This window comes from Condylura cristata, unplaced genomic scaffold (genome assembly GCF_000260355.1).
Source record: "Condylura cristata isolate star-nosed mole 26May11 unplaced genomic scaffold, ConCri1.0 scaffold00001, whole genome shotgun sequence".
In the NCBI taxonomy this organism is placed as follows: Eukaryota; Metazoa; Chordata; class Mammalia; order Eulipotyphla; family Talpidae; genus Condylura; species Condylura cristata.
The window spans coordinates 65,930,915-65,954,577 of NW_004567102.1; the positions used below are offsets into that span (position 1 = coordinate 65,930,915).

The following is a 23,663-nucleotide window of genomic DNA, read 5'->3' on the forward strand; positions in this document are numbered from 1 at the left end:
CAAGTCTTATAATAACTCTGCTAACTATGCTACATATATTAACTTATTTAGGCCTCATGATAACTCTTGAGTTAGATGTGATTATGCCACTTTGAAGAAAGAAAAGATCTGAAACCCTGTGTCATTAAATAACGTGACCAAGGTCACACAGCTATTAATTGACAAGAAGCAGGACTCTGACCCAGACAGCTTAACTCCAAAGTCTAAGTGTGTAATCTCTATCCTTTCCTCTTGTCCTATTTCCTTCATTCAAACTTTCAACTGCCTAGAGGAGGTCAAGCACTTCACTAAGAAAAGCCTATATATTTAGAGATAAAGACAAGGCCTCCATTCTTAAGGAACTTAACATCTTACTATGTATCAAAAAAGTCGAGTGTAAATCATACCAAAAAAAGATCAGCATATCAATTCTAACTGAGTAAAATAACCAAGGAAAAACTGAGATCTTGTTTCATTGAAAGGGATCTATGAAAAATATTTCTCACCTGAATATTTTTTTAAAAAACTCCCAAAAGCTACATATGTGATCTTTATAATTAACCTTGTGAAAGAGGCAGACCAATATTGTGCTCATTTCTTAGATCAGGAAACAGATAAAAGTAAAATGTCCTAATCATCTTAGCAAAGATGCTACCACCCTACGATGGGAATCTTTCCACCCATACATACTACTTCTCTAAAAATAACCCAAACGATCAAATCATAATCTGATGTTGATTGCGGTAGTTCAAAAATATTAACTGAAATAAATTACTCCATTTCCAAAACTGACATGAAGACATAAATACACAGATCAGTTCTGTGAGATGGAAGAACACCGTAGACAAGAAATCTGGAGCATCTACGAAGAACCATGCTCAAATTTGTATTGAGATTATAAAGTCAGTGCACAGAAAAGAATAAAGTCTCAAAGAGAAAGCACACATACCCTGTGACCAGTCAGTAAGGAGGCCATGCCTCCTTCCTGTGGCCCAGATGGGCCAATTCACTCATTTTCCCCAAAGAAATTTAAGTGCTTTTTGCAGCCAAAGAGCAACTACCAAATAGCATGTATAAAAGAGATGTCATTTTACACATTGTTGACAGAAATCCAGATACTTAGCAAACTTCAGAATGGAGGATCCCAGGTGTAGTAAATGGCCACACAGTTCTCGATAGTTCTGTTTACTTCTTGCAAATAATCAGGATAAACTTGACCAACTCACAACAAACACAGGTCAAAGAATGTGTTTTCAAAATTATCAGGTATCATCCCTTCTGCTCTAATCAACTCCCAGCACATTAGCCCTCCTGACTTCAAATAATGAGACTTTGTAATCTCTCCTTAGCAAAAGAAGTCATTTACTACCAATGCTGACTAAAACTTTTATAACAAATGGTTTTACCTCAGAGTACTTGTTTGCATAGTCTGGACAGGACAGAAATCACCAATAGGAGAGATGTACAGAGTATCAGCATCACACCGGGCTTGACAAACTTTCTTCCCCAAACAAAACTTGGGGATCAAACTATTAACTTCCGCCCCTCCGCCACCCAGCACACCACTACCCTGAAGCTACAGCTGGAAGCCTCAAGTGTTTGTAGTTCTGAGCTCTCTCCCATGGACATCATGAGGCCAAGAGAGCTAGACAAGAAGAGGCAGGAGACAGGAGACAAAGAATGAGGCCTCCCAGATTCCAGACCACCAGCAACTTAAACCAGTCAAGCCTTGGGCTATAGGGTCTTTTTTCTAATGTATAAATAATACAGATATTATAGCTAATGATGAATTAAAAGTAAGAAAAAAGTAATTTATTTTGCTGTTCAAATTATCAAAAACTATGTAGGCCTAATTGCCAGGCAATCCAGTAGCAATCACGTGCATCATTAAATGCTTTAATTTGTTCATTTTGCTGCAACACCCTTAAAAGCAAGATAAATACTAAGAACTTAAAATATAAAAAGAATCATAAATCTTTGAATAAGCACAAGTTCTAGTTAGAAAAGAGAAACAAGAGTGACAGTGCAGGTGGCTATTACAAGGTGGCTATTACAGTGAGGTGGAAAATAAGGAAAGCGTCCATCAGGCTTGGATGGCAGAACTAGGGCAGGTGGTTCCTCGAGATTTATAATCCTTTTACTTGAAACTTATAAGCATAATATAAGTTCCATGAAGAGCACTTTAAACAGGCCTACAAAAATCACAGGTCTGTAAAAATCATAAATAAGGAGAGTTAGAAGGTAAATACACATAACTCTAAAGGTAAGACCTGTCCAGTAGAAATTCAGGGTGTGTCTCTTAGTAATTACACAAAGAAGTTTGGTTAAGGACTCTTAATCAAACTATATGGTAAAAAGTAAGTTTTCAGGAAGTATGCCTATGTCACGAGATAGAAGTCTATGATGATGTAGAAAACAATGATCTCATTAGGTTAAATATGCTTTTAGCCACTAAATTCTGCAAAATTAAAATGAGGAAATATGCCTTAAAAGTTACAGCTAGGGAAAATGAAATGCTACTGCACCTATAATAATGTTATAAAAACTCCTTGCCATTCTGTACTTACCAAAAAAAGACACAACTTCAGTAGTACACAAATTCAGAGGGAGAACTTGATTCTCAACATTATACATAGATTTGTGTAAAAACTCTTATCGAGAAAGATGATCACATCCTTCTCTTAACGCTTCTCTCAGAAAGATGTTATCAAGTTTTTAGTCCAAATTGAGTTTCAGACCTTGCCCAGCCCATCCTTTCACTCTAGTTTTCCCCAATCTATATTTATGGAGATGCATGGCCAAGTAGTGCAACAATCCTTAACTCTTCTCATGGGCTTGTATACCACAGTAGAACCTAGAAGTGGATTGGACATGAAATGACCTAGAACTAGGCTAAGTGTATGAAGATAGCAGCTCTCTCCCATGTGGCACACTGAGCAGTTGTAGCCACTACAGGAGAAACACAGAAGCTTGGAGCAGCCACAGTTGAGACTGCCAAAAGAGGGCACACCCACATTCCCTCTTGCCATAAAAGCCAATATTTGCAGACCTCATTGTGACCCATGTATGCCCCAAGGCCGCCACTGTTCAAATTGTAAATGTTGCTATGGATCAAAGGACATTTCCAAGGGCTTTCAAACTTCAAAGGGATTGTATGATACTTTTACATGTGATTAATTTTAAGCTAAGCCACTCATTAATTAATTTTTGGAAGACTGCATTATGACATTATGTAAGTCACAGGTGTGTCACTAAGAATCAACATTTGTATATACCACATTAGGCTCACCACAAAAGCTATTCTTAGTGATGCACATGGATCACACAGGTATCTTAACATAGGCAAAAAATATTTATGAACAGGCTTTTGAAATGTGAAAGAGTAGACCACATGTTACATGCATCAACGTTCTTTCTTTACCTGACATTAAAGAAACTTGTAGTAAGCTATAAACTAGGCACTGTTCTATGTACTTTACTTGGAACATTCCACTTAATCTTCCTGTGAAATAAACTCTGGCATGACTTTCAATTTACAGGTAGAGAGTTAAATGACCCCTCCAAGGCCACACTGCTAGTGAGAGAATCAGGATGTGAATCCCAGCAGGTTAGTCCGAGAGTCCAAGTGTCAGGGTTTACATCCCTGTAATGTGCTACCTGTAGGTTGCATTTCCCCAGAACTAATGTAAACAGATCACAAAACCTTCCCAGATAAATGCTATTCATTCATTAAAAAACACACACACAGATATCCTACATCAACAAGAGTTAGACCAAGTCCAGTGAGAAGGAAAATATCATTTGACATCAATATTCATCAAAAAAAGGTATACAAATAAAGAACAAGCAACCATTTCCTCTTAAAATGGTAGGAAACTCAAGAGAGAACATTAAGAACAGTCAAAATGCTGTATTCGTTTAAAAAGTGCTTTGTAAAAGTAAACATTAAGAAACCTACTTGAAAATTAGCAAGTAAATAAAGTCATAAATATAGCTACTCATAAAAAGTTATTTCCTCTGGAAATATTTGACTATGCATGTCAGTCAGAACAACTAATATTAGCATGTGCATGTTCTACAAATTCCAGTGTTTTCAGGAGGAAATATGACCAAAAGAAACTGAAAACAGAATTCTGTAAATATTTGGCAGTTTCTAACCAAAAGTAGGAGGAATTCCCTTGTCAATCATGAAATGAATGTGTCTTGATAAAGAAGAATAAAAGAATGGATTGGATGGAATTTTAGACTAACAGATTATTTACAAAATATTAATTCCCTACTATCTCAGCTTCCTCCAAAGGACTAAACAACAAAAGGAAGCTTGGTCAGGCAAAGCTAAAAATCAAGCATTTTCTGCAAATATCCGCAAATAACATACACAGCCCTGTATACTTTTCAAATGGCATATACATAAATTCATCATATTGAACGAATAAACTTTTTTAAAATAGTCCATCAAAATGCAGGTTATTTAGAAGACAATTTAGAAAGTTAGACAGCTGTGCACCCCCCCCCCAGCATTTTTTTTTTTTTTTAAGCTAGCAGACAATATCTAATTTGGCCTCTTTTTAAGGGTTTGGTTTTGCCTTGTGAAGTGCTTTTAAAAATTGAATCAACATTAACCTTGTACTTCAGAGCAGCTTCCCAAAGCAGGATAACCAATGCCATCCAAGCTGAAACCCTAAGTCCTCTCCCCACACCCCCAATATCACTTCTGACCCTGTCCCACCCTCTGTTGTGGTATCTCAGAGCTTCCAAGCTAAAACATGCCCTGTTCCACGGTGCCTCATGTGCAGTGTCTCAGCCTTCCAGGTTAAAGAGTGCGTCCCAAAGTAACACCAAACTTATCTGGTAGCTTCATTTCAAGCTTAAGAGTAGAAGCTAATGGGATTTCTTGTTTTTCCTTCTAGCCCTCAATGGATCTCCTCCAGCCAACAGTCCCTAAGACTTTCTATCAGGGATGAGCATTTGGGGGCAAGAGGGACAAGCAATATGTCAGCCAGCAGGGGAGCTACTTGGGAGCAGACAAATACTCAGAAGCAGACTGAGGCAGCAGCCCCAGCGAGTGTTCTCACCCCAGGCACCTGCCCACCCAGCCATCTTTGTTCTTCTCAATTCTCCTTTTGCACATATTGAGAATGATCCATTTCTCTTTTGTTTTCTTCAACCCACTCAAGTATAAGGCACCCAAAACAGGCTGCAAAATTGCAAATGCAGGCTAAAGTATCCAGAATTGGATATGAGGCCCCAGGCAAAGCCCTAGAAGGACAGTTCTTGCAACAACCTAATTCCTGGGCATTGAGTCTCCAAGATAAAGATAAGAGACTGGATTCAAGTGCCTAATGTTCTCTCCAATCTCACAAATAAGATTCAAGTTTTCAGATGCTCAGACCTCCCCAGAATAAAGTCACTAGGGAGTGGATTAAGTTTGCACAATTTTGATGATTACAACAGTCATGTGGAATCCAAGTGAAGAGTGGTGTGGAGTTAGTGTTCCAGGCTATTTACTACTGAAAGGATATCATTACATGAGTGCTCTACAGAAAATAGATTAAAACACTGTATAATACTGAAAATATTTAAAGCAGCAGACAAAAAAAAAGCACAAGAAGCAATTCTCTTTTATCTTTGGGAATGAATTCATTCAAAAGAATATAAATTCTGGTTATTATGTTAGGAAGAGGGCTGGTCAGCCTGGAAATATAACAACACTACAGCCACTCCTTGGATTGAGTCTTCTTCCCCTCCCCCAACATCTGGGGCTTTTAAAACAAATGAAAGAAGGCATTATTTCAGTTTAAAGCATAAGCCTAAGTCACCTAAACAAAAAAAGGCTTTATTATCACATTAAACATGAAGGCGGAAACATGCTTATGATAACTAACTTAGTGCTCTACACTCCTATGATAGATAGCATTTGCTTTTTGCAAGCTTTTGCTGCACATTACAATTTCAAAATTACAAAATACTCAGCAAGGGAGGTCATGAAGGAAAGGGAAGGAAAAACGCCCTTGGTAAAGCAGAGCAAAGTACACAAAGAGAAAAGTACCCTCTGCCTCCCAGTGGTCTAGGCACTGGCCTTTGCTGCCTACAAAGCAATGAAACCCCGTTTCACTCCCAGCAACAGAGAACTACTTCTTGACAAAACTTCTTTTTTTTTTAAAAAAAGCATCTACCCGCACGAGGGGAATATAAGAAAGAAAGAAGATTCACAAAAGAATGTGAAACACCCTGCCACGGGCCAGTGTCTTGGACTTTTTGCCGGGGAGGTTTGCTTTTAGCTGAAGATGCCGGTAAAAAACACTCCCACAGCGCCCTGGCTTTGGTATTTCAGCGTGGCAATTTCAGCGACTGTGCCATGAAGCCCATTCAAGAATTCCCTCTCATAGGAAGTGCTTCAAATACAGCCATTTGATCTTCCAGCGTTTGCAAAGGCACCTGCTAAGCAACAAGTCTGCTGGCCAGAGCCCACCCCTTCTGCCCATCTCCTGCAGGAATCCTAGGGGCTGTTTCCAAGTTCAACCAGAGGAGATGCAAAGTCGACCAAAGCCCAGCCCAGCCCTCAGCCGCAGCAGGAGGTCAGGTTCGCAGCTCCAGGTTGTAGTTCTGGTCTCCCCACACCAACTTCCCTGTCACTTTTTCCTGGAGCAGGTAAGAGGTTTTTGTTTTGTTCTCAGGCTCCCGAACGCCAGGGCTTACCTGGAGATGGCTTGCTCGCCTCCCTCGGGGAGACTCCCCCCGACGGCCTGGTCCTTGCCGCTGGGGTGGTAGGCAGTTAACACCACTCCCTGGGAATTGGACAGCCAGTTCATGGTGAGAGAAGGGGCATAATTTCTGCGATCCTGATAGAAAAAGGAATGAAGTTCCTGGCTCACCCGGCAACTCGGCTCATTAACATCGCCTGCTCCGCCCGCGAGGCCAACGTTTGACTCGAGGGGGCGGGGTCTCCCGGAGAAGGGCTGCCTGGCCTCCAATGAGAAGGGCTGTGACTCAGTATTGTTTCAAAACAGGCAACTCCAGGCGGAGTGGCTCCAGTTAAGGGGGAGGTTAACTAGTTGCACCAGATGCCAGACCCTAGTTGCTCTGATCTGATTAACCAGGCAAGGTGTAGACATCGCAGCAAAGTGCAAACCACCCGGTTAAGAAACAGTGAGCCACTGCAGTCTTTTCCACCCCCTACCAATTCCTGTTTGCGTCTGATAATGGCTGTTACTTCTGGTAACATGAGTATGGACATTTCTTAACCCCTTCACTTTCAACGTTAAAATGAAGCCTAGCCAAAACAAAATAGTGGGTCTATGGCAAAACTGTGCAGCACAATTAGCAAGAAAGTCTTTACTTCGTGTCGTTTTAAAATGACCTCATGGAAATGATTGTGTTCCCTGGAATATTATCTTTAACAAGCAAAAAAGTAAATGCCAAGTTTACCTCTTTAATCAGTCACCCCTAAAACATTACTAATAGTCTATTAATCTATTCAATGACGCTGATGAAAATAAAAATATAACTTGCCACCTACTACATGCTAGCTTTTTCTGTGACAAGTGTTTTTACAGTATTCTCTCATTCCATTCAGTCCAAATCTCTCCCCTCATTCCCCACCTTTCTCTCTCTCTCCCTCTCACTCTTAACCTCTCTCTCTCTCTCTCTCTCTCTCTCTCACTCACTCACACACACACACACACACACACTGCAACATAAGGTGTACAATAAGATGCATTATTTTGTTATTCTGTACTTTGCAAAGTATAATATAAGGTATGTGAAGTCAAGAGCCTAGGTTAACTAACTTGTCTGTGAGAACACATCTGTTGTATGTTAGAAATTAGGTTTTAGCTGGGCTCTAGATTAAACACTGTTATTTTTAACCCACATATTGTTCTTTCTCTTGTACATTAAGAAACGTTCAAAAGCTATGAAGGATACAAGAGACATTCCTGTTCTTTCTCCCTCTAAAACATTCCACTCTTTTCCATACAAAAACATTCCACTCTTTTCCATACACCTAGTAGTCTGGGTTGACATTTTTGTTATTATATTTATTATCTATGAATCTAAATTCCTCATAAAAAGTTTTCAGTTTCATGCTTCCATAACACTTTTTACACTAATTTGGTTATTTAAAATGATATGAGAAATACCACTTTATTCTCAAAGTATTTTTTTAAATTAATTGTCTTTTGTATCTACAGTGAACTCTCATTTATAAATGTTCCTTTAAAAAAGGTTATTACAGGGCCCTCCCTGGTGGCGCAGCGAGTTAAAGCACAGCACAAAGAAGCTTAAATCACTTCCGCATGAGTTCGATCCCAGCCTGCCCTGGAGGTGATCCACATGGTGAGACAGACCTCTCCTGACCCGCCCGCTGCTCCCCCCAGCAGTGTACTTCATTGATCTGCCTGTTCTGCTCTCCACTCTGTCTCTGTTGAATCCTCTCATTCTCCGCATCTCTGGCCTGTACCCCAGTTCTGTATGAGTAAATAAATAAATCTTTGGGGGAAAAAAAAAGGTTATTACAGTTTTCTACCTCCCCCTTTACAACTAGTTATTGAAACTTCCCATTTCCACCTCCATAGGGCTCTCTGATTACTTCCGGTCTAACCCCATTGTTTGAGTTCCTTCTAAGTCCCCTAGTTAGTTTGAACTTAGTTGCAAACTAAATATCCCAAGAAATCATTTCTTTGCCTTTTCCTCTCAATTATTTTGAATGTTATCAACACCCAAGCACAATTATAGTGCTATCTCTGATCCTTGCTTAACACTTCATTGGCTCTCTGTCATTATCAAAACCAGATCCAAACATTATTACCTCACAAGTCTTTCCCTTTCATTGGTAGATAACATTACTACTGGTCCTGCTGTCATTCCTTTCTCTCTGCACAGATCTAACTTAATATTTGTACAGAGTAGGCCATCATTGAATGTTGACTGAAATACTGAATGACTATGTCATTAGGAAGTATACTAAATTTTTTAAATTAAAATTGGTGACATTGGGCCTGTGAGTCCAAGGAATACGCCAGAGTGACCATGTGATGAAATGTTCAGTGATTCAGCAAAATGAAGATTATAGAGAGAGAGGTAAAAGCTAAGTCTGCTGGTGTACATGAATTCTGTCCTTTTAAATGACCTCATGGGGATCTCCGTGGTGGCATATCGGGTTAAGTCTCAGCATTATGAAGCTATGGGCAGCAACTGCAGCATGATTTCCATCCCTGGCCAGGGAGCAGGCCCACATGACACAGCAGATCTTTGTCTCACCAACTGCTCCCCTCAACAGTGTATTTCAGTGAATCTGCCTGTTCTGCTCCCCACACTGTCTCTGGTGAATCCTCTTGCCTCCTTGAATTTCTGGCCCTGTAACCCAATTCTCATATGCATAAATAAATAAAAATAAATCTTAAGTGACTTCATGGAAAATGATTGGAAAATGATTACTGTTCTCCACATTAGCATTCTTTGTTTTATTGTTTTGTTTTGTTGTTTTTTTAGTGTAGTTGTTCTAAAATGCAAGATGATGGAAATCACTCTATACCTTATACAATTATTGGTGGTAGGCCTTTCACTCCACCTTTTTCACTCCACCTATTCTCATTTTCCTCTCCTTTCCACTCTATCCCTTTGTCTTACTTCCAAGAAGCTCCTTTTATTGTTTAATCTCCCCCCTTTATTTCTCTTTATTTCCTTCTTCCATTAAGATAGCCTCTACCTGCCAGTGTCAACCAATACATGTCCACAGCTAGAAGCACTTTCAAATCTCATGAGACAATTCATAATATAGATTTGAAATGAACTTTAGGTTATATCTGGAAATGTAATTATTTTGTAACTTCAAAGTAACATTTGGGTTCAAAGTAGCCATGCTTTTAGTTTTTGTGGGGTAGAAAATAAAATGTTGTACAAAATAGCTTAATATATAAAACTGTGCATCTTCTACTGTGTTTATTGTCGCACTATTTACAATAGGGAAGATGTGGAATCAACCCAAATGCCCAAAAATAGATCACTGGATCAAGAAGATGTAGTACATATACATGACCGAATATTACTCAGTAATCAAAAAGACAAAATCATGCCATTTGCAGCAATATGGATGGAGCTGAAGGGATGGTGCTTAGTGAAATGAGTCAGAAAGAAAAAGAAAAATACTGGATGGTTCACTCATAGCAGGAATGTAAAGGATCAGGAAAAAAAAGAAGTTGTAATAAAGTAAAAACTAAAATCAACAAACAACTATAAACCAGAGACATTCTGTGAGGGCAGAGAGGAGAATTGGACCAAAACTGGGGTAGAAAGAAGACACAGGACTATGGTGATCACACAAGGGTGAATTGGTGATGGGAAATCCACACTTATCATAACCAAGATGAAGAAATGTACAAAATGAAGAATGATGTTAAAATATATATAGAAAGAAAGAAAAAGAAAAGTAGAAGGAAAATAAATTAAATGTGTGTCTGATTTATTTAAGTTTCAGATACATGGAAATCTTCTGGATCCCTTCTCTCTATCCACTAAGCCCTTTGTTACTGGTCTGAAGATCTTACCTATAAGAAAGAAAGAACTAATAGGATTATGACCTGGTATGCATAGTCTGACATACAGGTGAGGTGTATTAAAAATGGTATTCAGAATTTTCTTATGACCATCACAGAAATAACCCTTACTATTAAAATACTCCTTGACAGATTTTTCATGACTAAACCAGAAAGCAACTAAAATTTAGCTACAGCCCATCCTTTTACCACATCATCCATTCTCATAGAAACACTTTTTGGGGGGTGGGGGGAATTGCTATATTAGTCCTTCCACAACCTCTTTAAACAAACATTAAGGACTCATCAGACCCTCAAAGATGTTATACATTGGGTTTTGATTACATACCATTTTCCTATTGTGAAACATCTTAAAAGTAATTAACAACGTCAAGGAAGTTTAAATATTCATTCCCTTTAAATAAGGTGTAATCTGTGACAAAAGTGGGGGGAGAGAGGGAAGGAAGCTGCAATTTATTTTTAGTTTTTAATTTAAAAAAAATAATGAGGACAAAGAGTACTACAGCCTCAGACAAAGTAACAAGTTCAAAATAATGAAAAAAAGATTCTTACATTCTACGCTTACTTACACATTCTGTTAGGGATCTATTTACTAATCTGGAATTCTATTCACAGGGTACCAAGACTGATGGAATCAAGACATTTTTCAAAAAAATTTTCCAATCACTATCTGTCACTTTAAAAGGAATTAACTAGAGAGAATGTGTGCACTCCAACAGCCTCTCTAAGCTGATTGATAGCTTATATAGGGACACAAGGCCATGTGAAACGTGACCTTTCAATTGGCAAAGTTAAACTCAATTCACAATAATATATAACAAGGACTTGAGTAAATTAATCATCAACTGTGAAGTTAAAGTTTTACATAGGTGATAAAACATGATTTAAAAGGTAGCATTGACTAATGAAGAGGGAGTATTCTAATAACTCCTACCTAATGTTTTATCAAGTCTTTGTATGAATAATTATGTGAGCTTGCAAGCAAGCCAATTCCACATGGGAACTGTAACTGAAATTATTCTGTATCCAGAGTCTGAACCTACTTCGTGGAAATTCATTCATTGTTACTAATTCTGTCTCTTGAGCAATGAAGAAAAAGCCTTTTCCCCTTCTGTGAGCAACTCTAAATTTTCTGCACTATTCTCAAAGTTATTTTCTTAAGTGCTCCTCCAAGGAGAAAGTACTGGCAATCTTAGGATAATTTGCAATTACTATAGCCAGAAGTTAATTTAGGCTTCTTGTCAAACACCCAGCAAAGAGCTTTCTTATAGTTGGAGGTCACTACTCATAAAAAATACTAGCTAATATCTGAGTGCTTACTCTTTGCTAGGTATGGAACACAGTCTCAGTTGCCACTATAACCCTGAGGACAGCTATTAGAATTATGTCCACTTTAAAGGTGAGGAAATTGAGGTCATCCAACTAGTAGATGGCAGAACCAGGACATGTTTACATGAATTTTTATGACTATTAAACCGGAACTCAAAGATTACAGCAGTTACAGACCTGATTCTATTTTTCTTATTAAAAAAAATCCACATGAATAATAAATAAAGTGAATAATCTACAGAAAAATCTAATGTGTTTACCAAATGGAATATTGATATAAATGCAATGTTATAAAGAATAAGTCAGACACTCACAAACACATTGGTTTTTTTCTGGCATTTGGAAACCTGCTTATGTCAAATTATGAGGGGAACATGGTATAGTATTCATACAATTGTACAAGGTCATTATCATTCTACATCTTCTGTAAAGATGTTCCTACTGATAGAAATGAAAGCAAGGACCCTGACCCTGACCCTTTTAAAAATATATACCAGCAAGTGGGAATGCAAACTAGTCCAACCACTATGGAAAGCTGTATGGAGATTCCTCAGACTACTACAAATGGAGCTACCATCTGAACCAGCAATTCCATTCCTAGAGATCTACCCAAAGGACACAAAAACATTAATTCAAAAGGATACCTGAACTCTTAGTTTATTGCAGCACTATTTATAATAAGGAAGACCCAGAATCAACCCAAATGCCCTAAATTCAACAACAACAGGATCAAAAAGATGTGGTATATATATATATATATGTGTGTGTGTGTGTGTGTGTGTGTGTGTGTGTGTGTGTGTGTGTGTGTGTGTACAATGGAGTACTATTCAGCAGTCAAAAAGAGAAGCTAATGCTATTCACAGCCATGTGGATGGAGACAGAAGGGATTATATTCAGTGAAATAAGCCAGAAGGAAAAAGAAAAATATTGGATGGCTTCACTTATAGGAGGTATACATTAGAACCAAATAAGGGACCAGATAAAAAATAAAAATGAAAAATAAAACCCATACAGACAACTATAAATCAGAAACATCCTGCAGAAGAGGGGTATGGAGAGGGGTCACAATGAGGGTGGGAAGAATACAAGAGACAATGGTAATGGTGCACTGGGGAATTGATGATGGAAATTCTGTAAGCACTACACCCAAGAAAAGAAAGCAAACATTGTAAAAAAAAAAAAAAAAACTATGATGTAAAATATATAAAAATAAAATCTTATATATATACTATATCTATATATTATGCACACACACATATACATATATGGATAGCAGCAAAGATGAAGCTAAGGAATAAATGCCTAAGGTTATGGGATTCGTTAGATACAGAGCCTTGGTAAGGGCTTGGCAAGAGGAAGGATTCAGAAGGTTTAACTTCTTTTAGTTCATGCTAAACCCACCTGATATTAAACCTAGTATAAACTGGAAATTTTCCATGGAATGAAATTTTGATGACATTAATCTTTCCTTTTTCTCTTCATTGTGCAATGAAATGTGGCCCATGTTGCAAACCCGCGATTGAATGTACGAAGTCAGAAAGTGTAAAGTGTATTCTGGAGGTAGTACATTAAACAATTGTAGTGTTTTACTTATGAATACCCAAAAAAGTTATTGTCTTCACTCCACTGAATGATTTGACTAGCCAACAATTACAAAGTCTCAAACAACATTGCTATAATTATGAGGATCTTGGCCTTCTGAAACTTTAAAACAGACTCAAAATTATAGGGTTGAGTTTGTCCAAAGTTTTCTGTACCTAGCTGGATGACTTTTTTTTTTTTTTTTAGAGCAGCTGCTAAGGGAAAAAAAAAAAATAGGCAACAGCTGGTCATGCAGATGGTTACAGAGCCAGAGCTCTACGATTTGAAGAAAATGCCATATCTTGGCACCAGAATGCTTTCTTGCAATATAAACTGCTCCAGTTCAGAGACTGCCTCACCATAATCCCTGGCTCAATCAAAAGGTCTATGGTAAGCACTAATATCTAATTCTTATGAATTACTGCTAAATAACATCTTAAAAACTTCCCGCATTCCCTCCCCCTCAAAAAACCCACAAGGCTCTCTACAATTCAAATAATGGAAAATTTCAATGTCACCACATAGAGTAGAAAATATATTGTTTTCCATCAACCTGTCTTCTTAGTAACTATATTTCAATACTGTATTTTTCATTGAAAGTATCCCTTCCCAACAATGAAGTTATATGTTTAATATCAGATACGACATATTTCTGGAGGTGAAGATTAATAAGCAACAATAAACATAATGAAGTTCCTTCCAGTCACCATCCTTCCAAGCATGTCACAATATATTTTACATGTACATCAAATACCCACAAATACTATTGACTAGATATAGTCATGAACAACTTTTATCACAAATTGGCACCAGAGAGAAGAAAAGCAGGAAGACAAATGTGCTGGTGTAACAAAGGTAGATTAGTCTTTCAGAGTTTCCACATCTGTGTTAAACCACATGACCTTGTCTTCCTAAACAGAAGTAGTTTTTAAAATTTTTTTACAGAAGGTGAATATAACCTTACAAGTCTTTGAGTTTAAATCATATTCTGATGTTCTGGGGAATTTATATCACTGTAAGTTATCAAGAATTCAAATCAAGGCACAATTTTCATGATGAAAATAAGTTATCAATTAGAATCCTCCTTACTGTAAGCCAGCCCCTTTCAAAAGTAACAATCGTCTACCTTGCAAAGATGATCAAAATACACTTGTTAAGAAATGAATCCATAATTTAGAGGGAACAAAGTAAATTTGACAGAAACCTTTCAGATTAGGATATTCCATGTAGTCTATATTGAGGGTTCACATGTAGTAGAGTGTAAAAGACACTTGATAGATCACCATCAAACATAAAGACTTTTTTTGTAAGGTTTCAATTGACATTTCTATCAACTCCATGGGAACAAGCAGCACTAAATAGGCCTGTTTGGAAACTCCTTGCAAGTTCCAATAGCACCGATGGCATGCTGGGGTTCTTTGAAGGAGACTAGCAGTACTGCTTCTAAACATTCATATTCACCATCTGCTTCTAAACATTCATATTCACCATCAGCCCACACTTACAACACTAAAGTCACAGGTGGGGTTCTACTGCATGGCCACTATTCACATAACCTGAGTGGGGAATACATGAGCCAGACACAAGCCAAACCCGAGGGCTTGTTTTCTGTTAGAATAGCCAAATATATCTGTACTTATAATTTAAGGCATTGGATAATAAATGCAAAAATAAATATACACACTCACAAATCCCAAGGGAACAAGTCAAGGGCATAAATAATTCCACAATTGATTAAGGTTTCAAGGAAGAGAGCATAATGCAAACTAGGTACCTATGGGATGTTCCCTTGAGCTCTCAGTAGTAAACATTTATTATTTTACAATTAGAGACAATACTAGTAAACGCACACTAAGTAATCACAAACCAACCCGTTAGGTTTTAAATTTGGGCGAGTCTGGCAGACTTCCCACAAAGAGAAGGAAAAAAAGAAACCAAGGCACAGATTCTAACAACTGCTACCACAAAGTGAAAGCATGTTTATAGCCAAATGCTGGAAGAATACAGTGTGAAAGGTGGAGGTAGGGTGACTCCCTGGTGGCAAAAGGGGTTAACTCTCAGCATTATGAAACTATCCGCAGCCACCACAGCACCAGTTTGATCCCTGCCCCGGAGGTGACCCACATGGCGTGGCAGGCCTCTCCTGACCCACCCACTGTGCCCCTCTGTAGTGTACTTCAGTCAATCTGCCTGTTCTGATACCTACTCTAGCTCTAGTGAATACTCTCACCTCCCACACCTCTGGCCTGTATCACAGTTCTTGTCTGCGTAAATAAATGAATCTTTAACAACAACAACACAGATGGAAGGGAAGGCAGGACTGGGAGATCCAACACACACACACACACACACACACACACACACGTATATATGTATATATCTGTGTGTATACACACACATATATGTATGTGTGTGTGTATGTATGTATATTTGTGTGTCTAACTCCATACCATATGTTTAGGGAATTCTAGTACTTTTGAAGTATTTAGCCTATATTCCACAAGTCATGAGGAATTATTAAAGATTACTTGAGCTAGATAATGACATAACCAGCTCTACTAAAAGAAAGAACTTTGCAGTGGCTGAAGAATAGCCAGGATGGGAGGGAAAAAATGGAGCAGTCAGATAAGGGGTGTTATATTACCACAGCAGCAGAAAAACTGTGTTCTTTATCTTTTAATGCAGCCTGCATTCCATACAGCAGCAGCAATGCAGAGAGACACTGTAACAATGAAATCTGTAGGACCTGGCAGATATATAAATGTGGAATTAGAAGAGGAACATGTTCAAAATCACCCCATGATTTCTAACTGAGATGAAAAGAGATTTCAAACAAATGGTTAAAAACAGTTTTGAAGCCAGGTTCTGATTTGTTCCCAGAGTGGGAAGGCCTCAGGCCTATAGGTGAGAAAACACTGCTGAAAACTTCATTTTCATACTTTTAAGTTTGGGGTCTCTAGTTTCCTTCCTCCAGATCACAGCTGCCTAAAGGACATTTTCCTAGGTACAGCATGTACCCATATCTCAGGGATATTTTATTTCTATACTGGGAGTTCACTTAGAGTCTTTAAACGTCAAAACTGTTTCAGACAATGAATATTTAATCAAGGATGAAGAATTGAACGGGAAGGGAAGAAGAAAGAGGGCAAAGGTGCATTTATTGAGCACCTATCAAGTTTCAGATACTTGACAAGACCTTTTAAAAGATGTCCTGTCCCTCAACTCCTCATCATCTATACAGGAAGCTAAAGCTCTAAGATGTTATCAGGGCTAAAGCTCTAAGATGTTATCAGGGCCCAGCTCACACAGTGAGGCCTTGGCTGTGTCCGGAAGGAGGCTAGGCTGACTCAGAAACCTAACTGCAATTCCAAGCAACAAGCACGCAAATCCTCTTCGTTTAAATTTGACGGTATTTTATTACTGAAATAAGTTTATGCCTTTGTTATGTGATCCATTTTCAACCTCATTAAAGATATGATTACAAAATAGGAAAAAGAAATGCTGAGGTGATCATGTCATTGAATTTTTTCAAGCCAAACTGAAAAAACATAAAAGTAATTCCAGAGCACCAACCAGGGAATCCAGGCAGCAATTTAAGGGCTGAAGGTCTAAGGTCCCCTGCTGGCCTAAGGGTTAAGTCTTAGTACTATCACCGCCATGACCAGGGAGGTGACCCACTTGATGCCACAGACCTCTCTTGTGTCTCTGCTGCTCCCCTCAGCAGTGTATTTCAGTAGCTCTGCTTGTTCTGCTCCCCACTCTGTCTCTGATGAATCCTCTCATTCCCCACACCTTTGCCTCCACCCTAGTTCTTCTATGCAAAATAAATAAATGAAATAAAAGTAATAAAGTTCTTATATGCATTGTCTACTGGTCCATCACAGGATAGGACTGAAAATTTGCTTTTGGTTTTAGACCAAGACCTGAGGTTTTAAGTACTGATTTTTGTTTTTAATCCATTCTTATGCCTTTGTTCTGTTCAAGCAAAAGAATAGTATGAATTGATTTATGGATGATAGTATTTTTGAACATTTGGTTTATACCATCTTGAATCAATTTTCTGTGAACAATAAGATGAGGAAAACATCTGTTCGCAAAAATGTTAGGCCAGGTGATATAATATCCTCTTCCCTCTTCCTTTTCCTCTTTTTAAAATAAAGACCCATCCTTGTTTACAGGATGAGGGCAAGAGGTAAAATCCTTTCCAAAGAGGATGCAGTGTGTAATATTGTTATTAAGTTATTGTGTAAAACTCTTACACAGGCTGTCTAGTGAAATTTATCAACAACAAAAAGTGCATGAACATTCACCTGTGTTTCTAGTTACCTGTGAGCAGCCTAATTTGGGAGCATTGGGGCTAAAGAAAAATCAGAGTTTTGGGAGGCCTCTCTCCTAACTCCTTCATGCTGCTAAACCTCTGTTTCTGAACATGGAAATGGAAATTATTTATTCCTACCTGGCAGAACTATCCTAAGAAGTTGGTAGAGGAGATACAGAGAAAAAAGGAATAAGCATATACTGAATTTTTTTTACCAAATATCTATGTAGAATAAGCCCTAATATGCATGCTTTATGCCATTCTGGAAATGAGAATACCACAACTCAAAGATTAATGTCAGGACCTGCTCTTTTCTCAGGTTCACAATAAAATTCCATTTGTATAAAATTCTTGCTTTCCCTATTATTATATCTTCTGTGAAAATCGGCATATGCATTATTAAGGTGAATTTATAAATATCATTATCATAGTTTACCAATCTAAGATATCTATCCATTTGTAGTCTCACCATTATTTGGCAAACCACAAAAAAATTACCAATAATTTTACGAATACCTTCAATTGTACTCATAAAAACTCTGTAAGTTTTATCTCAGCTTCAGAGATATACATCTTAGCATTAGTGAAATACAGAAATAAAATGATCAAGTAGTAACTATTTTTTAAAATTTTACTAGAAAGTCACATATTTCATTCTTTTATGTTTTCCCAGGTACTTCAACTTGTATTTCTAATAACTGACACATTTATTTAACTACTGTTTGCTTAATGCTACCTCAAAAACCTAAAGAAAATGTACCAAAATTATTTAATCGACAAGTAACGATCAAGGTGCAAAATATATTAACTAAAACATGTTACCAGAAAATTGAAATGTTGACAAAAAAATACCAAAGAAGTGTTCCAGCTTCTAGGTTACAAGACTGCAAGAGTAATGGGGAACTTACTGCTACATAATTCTGTACTATTACATACTCTATACCTAGGACATAGTTACACTACTGTTACTAACAGGTACTCTTTCATGAAAGGGATAAAATGTCCTTGAAGAGAGAAAAGCTGAATTAGTTGTAAGTAATTAGCTGCTCTCCCCTCTCACAAATAACTCACTTCAAATGCAAAGTTCATTCTTTTTTAAAATAAGTTTACTTTTATGTCATGTTGTGCATTTTTTAATTGCAGTTGTAATCCCCGTGGGCTTCCCATCACCACATCACCCATGTGGATTACCGTAGTCCAGTGCATATCCCTCCCCCCACTGTTTTTGATCCCATTCCCCACTCCACCTCCGTAAAATGTCTCTGGTATATAGCTGTTCATTTTTATTAGTATTTTCTCGCCTGGTCGGTTATATTCCTGCTATGAGTGAAACCATCCAGTATTTTTCATGTTCCTTTCTGGTTTACTTCACTAAGCATGATCTTTTCCAGCTCCATCCATGTTGCTACAAAAGACATGTTTGTTTTTGGTTGCTGAGTAATATTCCATTGTGTATATGTACCACATCTTTTTAATCCAGTCATCTACTTTTGAGCATTTGGGCTGTTTCCATGTCTTCCCAATTATAAATAAAGCAGCAATAAACATGGGGTGCAGGTATCTTATTGAACCAGTGTTTTTGTGTCTTTTGGATAGATACCCAGGAGTGGGATTGCTGGGTCATATGGAAGCTCTATGTTTAGTGCAAAGCTCACATTTTTACTAAGAAAATCCCTCCTCTAGATTTCTTTATTTTGTTGCCTTCTACAGTTTTTCATGTTCATGAAGGCTTATTTCCTTTCAGAGTAGCACAGAAGTCCTTGCTAGTGAGCGTGACTGAATTGAAGTATATGCCAGGCCTGGATTCTTTTAGACTTTACATGTAATCACCTATACTCTGCTTTGGTTTTTGAGCTCCTGGAAAGATAAATTTGTCCCTTGGCTGACCCACACCATAGCATTTTCATTGGACCAGTCTAGCTGGAAAGACATTCTATGTTCCCTCAGAGCACACATGAACTACCCAGAAATGGTCCTAGAAACCAGCTGATGTTCCCTGGGTCCCTTAGCAGGGACATGGCTTACTTCCTTTCAGGTTTCTGTTTTGCACCAGTGAACATATTACAGCCTGACAGATTTCAGATAGAGACACAGTCATTCATTACTCTATACCAAAGTCCTTCCTGTTGCATTAATCAACACAGCAAACTTTAATTAACAGAATGAAGAAAATTCTTAACTACCTTTTGATAGTTATTGAGCTTTTGTGTAATTCTCCATTTCTAGGATTAATATGAAGGTCATTCAACTGGCCCTAAATATCACTCATAGTGCAAATATTGCTAGTTCATTTGTTTATTGTTCTATGAGGATGTTTTCTTTGGCCTCTCATCAGTTTATTCGTTCAGGAAATACTTTGGCCGTGCACTTCCTAGCACCAAGTACTGTATCCATAGGGGGCAATATGTTGATGAATAAAAATGAAATAAGTTACCAAAAGTTAATGGGCCAAAATCCTAGATCCCTTAGTTGAAATAAAATGCATTTGTTAAATGCCAATTCTGTGCTATCAGGTGCTATTTCATTTCTGTTTTCTCAACTGATACTAATCTCTTTGTCTCTGTTGAACAAATAAGGAAACTAAAAGATTAGTCAGAAAGATAAAGCAATTAATGAGTACTTGAATCAGTTGGGTTCACATTTGCACCCAGGTATTCTGACTTCAAATCAATGATACAGTCTGCTTTCCAAGGCAGGTTGATCATGGCCTCTTTCAAAAGGAATATTATGTCTCAATCTGAAGGTTCAACCTTAGGTAGATGCATACAGGGTTAGCTTGAGCACTGTTGTGTCACTAATGGAAACTTGAAGCACAAATTGCTGGCAACTGAGAGCAGTACTAGAGCTACCGTACCCTGAATACAATGAAGTCTTTCAATTAAAAAGGAAGGCAATCAATACACCGTCATGTTTCTTTGTGTCTGCCAATAGAAAGAGGAGGGCGCCATATTTTAAACATAATGTTCCCTCTAGTGAACTAGTTTTATCCTTTAAAGATAAAGCTAAGGTGTTACTATTTCTCAGACTTTGTATATGTTAAAGTTGTATTATAGTCATTGGAAATTCATTACAATGAGCTCTGGATTCAAAATAAAGAATTGCACTGAAGGTGACCTACTCTTACACCGAGGTTTTTACTTGGTCCCAAATAGCTAACTCCTCATTGAACAATCAGCTTTGTAGTCAAGTACTACCTACTTGTTTCCTTTTCTACTGTCTCTGTACCCTGCCTCACTATAAGAGGGATCTAAGGCTCTTCTCTTAGGCATTTTAGTTAAATGTCTACAGCTAGGACACATGCATAGCCTGCCATTTTAAAAAGTAAAAGCCTTTATTTCTCACAGGGAAGAACTTAGCTCTCCCTTGGACGTTCGATAGAAAGATCCAATTACTACAGTGTGAGCAGCACTTCAATATGTCATCATTTCACCTATACATGTCGCCATAGGATGTTTGAGACTTCTACCCCTCATCCTGTTATACTGCAATCATTTATACTTCTGACAACTCCTTCCCCCACACATAAATGAGAATTTTTCCATATTATGTGGTCATTGAGGGAGAAAGTTCTAACCACGTCTGTATTCTCAGTGTGACGTCTTAACAAAGCCACTCATTAGTATTTGTTGACCAGACCAGCTGAAGCACCCGTGTAAATGCCGCTCATCTGGTGAAGGGCACAGTACAAGCTTCTGCTTTCCCACAGAAGGGGGCTGATAAGTCAGTGTGAATCCTCAGAACAGCACAATAGAGAAATACAATCGATTTGGACTCCTGCTAGAATAGTTTTTTGGCTGGCAAGATAAATGCTGGAAATGTATGGTAAGAATAAGCTATTCTACTGAATCAGTCATTGTTAATACAACCTTCTATCACCTGTGAAGGAACAATGTTAAATATGCATTCTGAAAAAGGAAGGAAAAAAATCATTTTCACTCTTTTACTTTCTCCTTTCTAAAGAAGCCAGAATTGCTATCACACTAGAATTGACTAATTTATCACTCGTCTCAACCTGTCTTTATCTTACTCAGCTTCAGAATACATGATAAAAATGCATCAAGAGAAGAACACAAAGTCCGTAATTCCCCACAGCACAGCATTAAGCTACCACTAGCATCACTAATCAACAACTATAATTAAGCCTAATTATAAATTACAAGTATCTAATTTTAGAAGACCTTTGCTTTATAAATCCTAGACATTAGAGACATTATTAACTTAGCTACTTGAAATTACTTGAGGGCTGGAAATATCCTCTCTACACACTTGTCTTACGTATCTGGCCTAGAAGCATTTCAGTAATCAAGGTGTTTTCATCAGCTTTCTAGCGGTCGGGGCAGTGATCCATGTGGCATGAGCTGAGGCTTTCTGCGAAGACAACTGCATGTACTCAAGTCTCTTCTATCCACCTGAAACATCCTCTAGGCTTTCAGATTTTCTTTTAATTGCTCCCTTGTGGTTCTGATAGGATTTTTACATGAGTAGTCCTGGGAAATGTGTTATAGCCAAGCCCTATCAGTTTAACAAAGACCTAATAAGAGACCATCCTGACGTGGGAAAAGAAATGGCAGAAAAGAAAGGAATAAGTCCACTACAGAAAGAGTGCAAGGCAGCACAGCTAAATCCCTTGCTTCTAGTTTGGAAACACCATCATTTACATTTTGGGTTTTGAAGATTTCCAACTGGAATTGAAATGACTATAATACCGAAGTGTTATTTCTGCCAGGTATAATACTTGCATAATAAAGGAAGCGGGTGCTATTATGGCTCTTCAGGATGTGATATTCCTACAGTAGCTTGCTGAATTTGGTTTTTACAATGACGACTTGCGCTGCACATGGGGATGCGTGCACTCCTTTCTGCCCCAGCGTGATTGGCCTATGGTGTATCCCTGCATGAACGGCTGGCAGTATAATAGACTACACCTCACCCAGGTTTTACAGATCAGATGGTGACAAACTGATTCAAGCATAGTGTCAAAAAATCACTGACCTCTAGAGATACTGGATGGTCAAGAATGACAAGAAGCAAGCTAAGCACAAGAAAGTGTTTGTTCCTTTGGCCTCCCACTCCTCAAGAGGCCTCTCCTGGGAGACTGCAGCATTGAGTGGAGCTTCAGGAGGGCAGCTTTAGCCAGTGAGCGTCACGCTTTCCCCTGGAACACAGGTGGTGGTGGTGACTTGTAACCACTGCTGACAATCACAGGATGCCGAGCCTATACTACATACAATGGCTAGTCAATATGGTCTTCCTGTTAGAAAAGGTGGCATAGCAGGGACTTGTTTTGGAAAGGAAGCTAGTATTAGGGAATTAATCTTCCTGTTTAGAGTCAACTTTATCTCAAAAGAAAGCAGAAGCATGGGCCACGTGACAGTGTTTGATGATGGCATTTCTTTGAAATGTAGTCATCCCAGTAATTCCCACACCTGCTACCTTGCCCTGGAGAAGAGGTAGTTAATCCTCAATAGCAACTATCCTGTACCACACACCTCCAGACAAAACTAATGATTAACCTGAGGGGAGGGAGAATAAAAAGATCAGTGGCTCCACAAAATCAGTTTTCCAGAACTGATGTTAGTTCTAATTTGTTCTGTGACATGGTGTGAGTTAACTTTTCTATGCCTCAGTTTCCCTACCCAACAATGAAAGGGCTTATTGGAGCACATGAGGTCTCATATCTCATTCCACATTTAATGAATCTGTGATAATAGAAATCATCTCAAGGCCCACCCTGGTGGCACAGCAGGTTAAAGTGCAGCACTATGAAGCAAGCAGCAGCTGCTTCAGTGCAAGTTTGAACCCCACCCCGGAGGTGACCCACATGGTGTGGCAGACCTCTCCTGTCTCACCTGCTGCTCCCCTCAGCAATGTACTTCATCAATCTGCCTGTTCTGCTCCCC

At 38.3% G+C, this 23,663-nt stretch overlaps 1 protein-coding gene across 2 annotated transcripts in view; it reads right to left on the bottom strand.

Moving 5' to 3' along the window:
- Positions 1-23,663, bottom strand: part of ARHGAP18 (Rho GTPase activating protein 18) — a 171,398-nt gene that overhangs the window by 113,796 nt on the left and 33,939 nt on the right. Inside the window, exon 1 of one of the 2 annotated variants that reach the window (XM_004674111.2) lies at positions 6,679-6,903. The exons of the other annotated variant lie outside the window; for it this stretch is intronic. Coding sequence (XP_004674168.1) covers positions 6,679-6,791 — 113 coding nt within the window. The 5' untranslated portion in view covers positions 6,792-6,903. Of the gene's footprint in view, positions 1-6,678; positions 6,904-23,663 lie in introns of those variants that run through there. 2 annotated transcript variants of the gene reach the window in all.